The sequence below is a fragment of the Theropithecus gelada genome, unplaced genomic scaffold, assembly GCF_003255815.1.
Source record: "Theropithecus gelada isolate Dixy unplaced genomic scaffold, Tgel_1.0 HiC_scaffold_252, whole genome shotgun sequence".
Taxonomy (NCBI): domain Eukaryota; kingdom Metazoa; phylum Chordata; class Mammalia; order Primates; family Cercopithecidae; genus Theropithecus; species Theropithecus gelada.
The window spans coordinates 723-7,280 of NW_020258989.1; the positions used below are offsets into that span (position 1 = coordinate 723).

Here is a 6,558-nt window from a genome sequence, read left to right on the forward strand (position 1 = left end):
TGGGCGGGTGGATCATTTGAGGTCAGGAGTTCGAGACCAGCCTGACCAACTGGTGAAACCCTGTCCCTGTTAAAAATAGAAAAAATTAGCCAGGTGTGGTGGCGCAGGCCTGTAATCCCAGCTACTTGGGAGGCTGAGGCGCAAGAATCGCTTGAAATGGGGAGGCAGAGGTTACAGTGAGCCGAGATGGTGCCACTGCACTCCAGCCTGGATGACAGAGACAGACTCCATCTCAAAAAAAAAAAAAAAAAAAAAAAAATTCGGCCGGCTGCAGTGGCTCACGCCTGTAATCCTAGTGCTTTGGGAGGCTGAGGCTGACCAACGCGGAAAAACCCGGTCTCTGCTAAAAATACAAAATGCGCCAGGTGTGGTGGCACATGCTTGTAATCCCAGCTACTTGGGAGGCTGAGGCAGGTAGAGAGGTTGTGGTGAGATGAGATTGTGCCATTGCACTCCAGCCTGGGCAACAAGAGCGAAACTCCGTCTCAAAAAACAAAACAAGCCGGGCGCAGTGGCTTATACCTGTAATCCCAACACTTTGGGAGGCCGAGGTGGGTAGATCACGAGTTTCAGGAGATCGAGACCATCCTGGCTAACACGGTGAAACCCCGTCTCTACTAAAAATACAAAAAATTAGCCGGGCATGGTGGCGGGCGCCTGTAGTCCCAGCTACTCGAGAGGCTGAGGCAGGAGAATGGCGTGAACCCGGGAGGTGGAGCTTGCAATGAGCTGAGATCATGCCACCGCACTCCAGCCTGGGCGACAGAGCGAGACTCTGTCTCGAAACAAAACAAAACAAAACAAAAAAACTTACTTATTTGCCACAAAAACGCTATCAGGTGAGCATCTTTATCATTTCCATTGTACAGATGGGGAAACAGGCTTCGGGGTGGGGGCGTAGCCACTTACTTCCCTACCAGCAAGTGGTTTTGTTTTGTTTTGTTTTGTTTTTTGAGACAGAGTCTCGCTCTGTCGCCCAGGCTGGAGTCCAGTGGCCAGATCTCAGCTCACTGCAAGCTCCGCCTCCCGGGTTTACGCCATTCTCCTGCCTCAGCCTCCCGAGTAGCTGGGACTACAGGCGCCCGCCACCTCGCCCAGCTAGTTTTTTGTATTTTTTAGTAGAGACGGGGTTTCACCAGGTTAGCCAGGATGGTCTCGATCTCCTGACCTCATGATCCACCCGTCTCGGCCTCCCAAAGTGCTGGGATTACAGGCTTGAGCCACCGTGCCCGGCCTAAGCAAGTGGTTTTGAACCCAGACCCTCTCACACTACCTAAACCACGCCAGGACAACCTCTGCCCCTCTCCACCAAAATCCAAGAGGTCAAGTGGATGTTGGAGGTGGCATGGGCCCAGGGAGGTCTCTGACCTCTGCCCCAGCTCCAAGGTCAGCACGCAGGGAGGGCTGTGTGTTTGCTGTTTGCTGCTTGCAATGTTTGCCCATTTTAGGGACGGGAACAGGCTGAAGGTTGTTCAGGCTGGACTTCAGAGGCAGCACACAAACAGCTGCTGGAGGATGGGAACTGAGGGGTTGGAAGGGGGCGGGGTGAGCCCAGAAACTCCTGTGTGCCTCTGAGCCTGCAGCTCTGTTCTCTAAGTCACCAAGCCCCCAAACCACTCTCATCTCTTTCTCTCCATCCCTGGATCCTGTCCCTGGTCTGAATCCCACCCCCTCATCTCCCAAATCCCTGCACTCTCCTCTCTGCTAATCTTCTGGTATCTCTAGCCGCTCCCCTCCTGGCTGGATACTCTGGGTGATGGTAGGGAAGGCTGGGGTAAAAAAGAGTTTGAAATGTCCTTCCTAATGCATGTTGAAAGATTGAATTATAATTCACATTCCATAAAATTTACCCTTTTATTTATTTATTTTTTTGAGATGGAGTCTCACTCTGTTGCCCAGGCTGGAGTGCAGTGGGGGAATCTAGGCTCACTGTAGCCTCCACCCCGCAGGTTCAAGAAATTCTCGTGCCTCAGCCTCCCAAGTAGCTGAGACTCCAGGCACCCGCCACCACGCCTGGCTAATTTCTTAATTAATTATTAATTTTTTTTTTGAGATGGAGTTTCGCTCTTGTTGCCCAGGCTGCAGTACAATGGTGTGATCTCGGCTCACCGCAACCTCTGCCTCCTGGGTTCAAGCAATTCTCCTGCGTCAGCCTTTGGAGTAGCTGGGATTACAGGTGTGTGCCACCATGCCCGTCTAATTTTTTGTATTTTTAATAGAGATGGGGTTTCTCCATGTTGGTCAGGCTGGTCTCAAACTCCCAGCCTCAGGTGATCTCCCCAACTCAGCCTCCAAAAGTGCTGGGGTTACAGACATGAGCCACCGTGTCCGGCTACATTTACCCTTTGAAAATGTACAGTTCAATGGTTTTTCCTATATTGGAAAGGTTGCACAATCATCACCAGTATCTAATTCAGAACATGGCTCACTGCAGCCTCAACCTCCCTGATTCAAAGCCATCCTCCTACCTCAGCCTCCCGCATGGCTGGAACCCCAAGGTGTTCACCACCATGCCCAGCAAATTTTTTTTTTTTTTTTTTTTAGGACGGATGGAGTCTTGCTATTGCCCAGGCTGATCTTGAACTCCTGAGCTGAAGCAATCCTCCCACCTTGGCCTCTCAAAGTGTTAGGATTACAGGCATGTGCCACCACATCTGGCAGAGGATGATTTTGGAAGAGAACTGGAGGAAGTGAGGAGAGAGCCAGGCAGGCTTGAACCTGGGAGGCAGAGGTTGCAGTGGGCTGAGATGGTGCCACTGCACTCCAGCCTGGGCAACAGAGTGAGACTCTGTCTCAAAAAACAAAAAATCTGACTTGAGTTCTAACAGACTGCTGAGAGAGAAGAGAGGAGAGTATAGGAGTTTGGAGAGTTGATTTTGGGGGAGAAGGGTATGCATTAACCCCAGAGAGTTATATTTATACATTTATTTATTATCTTTCTTTCTTATCTTTTTGGTAGAGATGGTGTCTCACCATGTTACCCAGGCTGGTCTCGAACTCCTGGCCTCAAGTGATCCTCCCACCTCCAGCCTTCCAAAGCGCTGGGATTACAGGCATAAGCCGCCATGCCCAGCTTCAGGATTTCCTTTTATATTTTGTCTTTTTTTTTTTTTTCCTTTTTGTGGAGAATGGGGTCTCGCTATATTACCCAGGCAGGTCTTGAACTCCTGGGCTCAAGCTATCCTCCCACCTCTGCCTCCCTGAGAGCTGGGATTACATGCGTGAGCCACTGCGCCCGGCTCCTTTTATGTTTTGAGATGGAGTCTTGCTCTGATGTCCAGGCTGAAGTGCAGTCGCATGATCTCCGCTTACTGCAGCCTCCACCTCCTGGGTTCAAGCGATTCTCATGCCTCAGCCTACCGAGTAACTGGGATTACAGGTGCCAGCCACCAACCCTTGCTAACTTTTGTATTTTTAGCAGAGACGCGGTTTCACCATGTTGGCCAGAATGGTCTCCAACTCCTGGCCTTGAGTGATCCTCCTGCCTTGGGATCCCAAAGTGCTGGGATTACAGGTGTGAGCCACCGAGCCTGGCTTCAGGAGTTCCTTTTTTTTTTTTGAGTTGGAGTTTTCCTGTTGTTGCCCAGGCTGGAGTGCAACAGTGCAATCTCCACTCACTGCAACCTCTGCCTCCTGGGTTCAAGTGATTCTCCTGCCTCAGCCTCTCGAGTAGCTGGGTTTACAGGCACCCGCCACCACGCCTGGCTAATTTTTTTTATACTTTTATAAAAAACTTTTGTATTTTTAGCAGAGACGCGGTTTCATCATGTTGGCCAGGCTGGTCTCCAACTCCTGGCCTCAAGTGATCCGCCCGCCTTGGCCTCCCAAAGTGCTGGGATTACAAGCATGAGCCACCGAGCCCGGCCTCAGGGTTTCCTTTTTAAGGCTGCGTTACATTCCATTGCATATATAGACCACATTTCCTTGACCCATTCATCTGTTGATAAACATTTAGGTTGTTTCCATATCTTGGGTATTGAGCAGAGCTGCAGTGAACAAGGGAGGGTCCTGATTTCAATTCTTTTGAATAAATACCCAGAAGTGGGATTGCTGGATCGTTTGGGAGTTCTACCTTTAATGTTTTGAGAAAACCCCATACTGTTTTCCACAGTGGCTGCGGTGTTTGATGTTCCAGCTAGGACTGTGGGAGTCCCTTATATATTTTGATTTTTTTTTTTTTTTTTGAGATGGAGTCCCACTCTGTCGCCCAGGCTGGAGGGTAGTGGTGCAATCTTGGCTCACTGCAACCTTCGACTCCTGGGTTCAATAGATTATCTTACCTCAGCCTCCCGAGCAGCTGTGATTACAGGCATGTACCACCCCACCTGGCTAATATTTTTGTATTTTTAGTAGAGACAGGGTTTCACCATGTTGGCCAGGCAGGTCTCGAACCCTTGACTTCAGGAGATCGGCCTGCCTCAGCCTCCCAAAGTGTTGGGATTACAGGCGTGAGCCACTTCGCCTGGCCTGAATATTAACCCCTTATTAGATATGTGGCTTACAAATATTTTGCTTTGAAATCTTAAGTTGGGCGCGGTGGCTCACGCCCGTATTCCTGGCACTTTGGGAAGCCAAGGCGGGTGGATTACTTAAGGCCAGGAGTTTGAGACCAGCCTGGCCAACATGGCGAAATTCCGTTTCTATTAAAAATACAAAAAAATTAGCTGGGCATGGTGGCACATGCCTATAATCCCAGCTACTCAGGAGGCTGAGGCAGGAGAATCCCTCGAACTCAGGTGGTGGAGTTTGCAAGGCTGCAGTGAGTGGAGATCATGCAAGTGCACTCAAGCCTGGGTGACAGGACCAGACTTCATCTAAAAAAAAAAAAAAAAAAAAAAAATATATATATATATATATATTAATTACATAGGGTTCATAAGGTTGTTTCTCATGTGTATGTGGTTTAATTTTCCATAAGAGCCGGGCACAGTGGCTCACGCCTGTAAGCCTAATACTTTGGGAGGCCAAGACAGGAGGATTGCTTAAGCCCAGGAGTTGGAGACCAGCCTGGCCAACATGATGAAACCCTGTCTCTACTAAAAATACAAAAATTAGCTGGATTTGGTGGCACATGCCTGTAATCCCAGCTACTTGGGAGGCTGAGGCAGGAGAATTCCTTGAACCTGGGAGGCGGAGGCACCGTACTCCATCCTGGGGGACAGAGTGAGAGTCTGCCTCAAAACAAAAACAAAAACAAAAACAAAAACCAAAAAACCCTCAGCCCCTCATCTCGGGTAGACCACACCAGGAAAGTGTAGCATAGTGACATTGCCAGGCTGAGGGTTCAATCAAGTCCCAGTTCTCCACTTCCTGGCTGTGTGACCTTATACAAGTAGCCTCACCTCTCTGGGCCTCAATGCCCTTACGGGATTAATAAGGCCCAGTTTGCAAGGTTCTTAGGAAGATTCTTTTGAGACCACGGAGTTAAAACATCCTCAGCACAGGGCAAGGAGATGGGGCATTGGAGGGCTTGTCAGGAGTCCCTCAGGTTCAGCTCCTGCCCTCTCCCGCACCCCCTACCCTCTCTGGAAGCCCCTACCCTCTCCCGCAGTCCCTTCCCCAGGGTAAAGAAGCACTCAGGAGAGAATTTTCTATAGGCTTTTTATTGGTGGCACCTGGGGCCACATGGAGGGAGTCCTCAGCACAGGTGCTGAGGTGTGGGAAATTTCAGAGCCCCCTCCTGGGATGTCACCCTTCAGGTGCTCATGAGTTAATCTTGAGTTTCTCCTTCACTTTCCGAAATGTCTCTGAAAACCAATCCCTGTGGGGAGGGATAAGGAAGGGGTCACTGTGTGCAGCTCCCTCCCAGGCTGTCCAGATTCTACCTGCTACCTGACTCCCACCTCTTCCCCTTCCTGAATCTCCATCCTCACTGTCTGTGGGATTAGGAGGTCCGCTGGGCTGGGTGGGCCAACTTCTGTGCTTTAGTTTCCCAGATGGACCGGAGCACGTTGAAGTCTAAACACTTTACCCTTAGTTGGGCATCGTGGCTCACGCCTGTAATCCCAGCACTTTGGGAGGCCAAGGCAGGCAGATCACTTGAGGTCAGGAGTTCGAGACCAGCCTGGGCAACATGGTGAAATCTCGTCTTTACTAAAAATACAAAAAATACCATGCATAGTGTTGCACACCTGTAGTTCCAGGTACTTAATGAGGCTGAGGTAGGAGAATTGCCTGAACCCAGGAGGTGGTGGTTGCAGTGAGACCAGATCGCACCACTGTACTGCAGCCTGGGCAACAGAGCAAGACTCCATTTCAAAAAATGAAAAATAAGACCGGGCACGTGGCTCACACCTGTAATCCCAGCACTTTGGGAGGCTGAGGTGGGCGGATCAAGAGGTCAGGAGATTGAGACCATCCTGGCTAACATGGTGAAACCCCATCTCTACTAAAAATACAAAAAATTAGCTGGCGTGGTGGCGGACGCCTGTAGTCCCAGCTACTTGGGAGGCTGAGGCAGGAGAATGGCGTGAACCCGGGAGGCGGAGCTTACAGTGAGCCAAGATTGCGCCACTGCACTCCAGCCTGGGCGACAGAGCAAGACTCCATCTCAAAAAA

General features: G+C 50.2%; 1 protein-coding gene across 1 annotated transcript in view; it reads right to left on the reverse strand.

The window, feature by feature from the left end:
• Positions 1-5,584: 5,584 nt before the first annotated feature.
• Positions 5,585-6,558, reverse strand: part of LOC112617565 (apolipoprotein C-I, basic form) — a 4,401-nt gene continuing 3,427 nt past the window's right edge. The window contains exon 4 of the mRNA XM_025374310.1: positions 5,585-5,761. Coding sequence (XP_025230095.1) covers positions 5,704-5,761 — 58 coding nt within the window. The 3' untranslated portion in view covers positions 5,585-5,703. The remainder of the gene's footprint in view (positions 5,762-6,558) is intronic.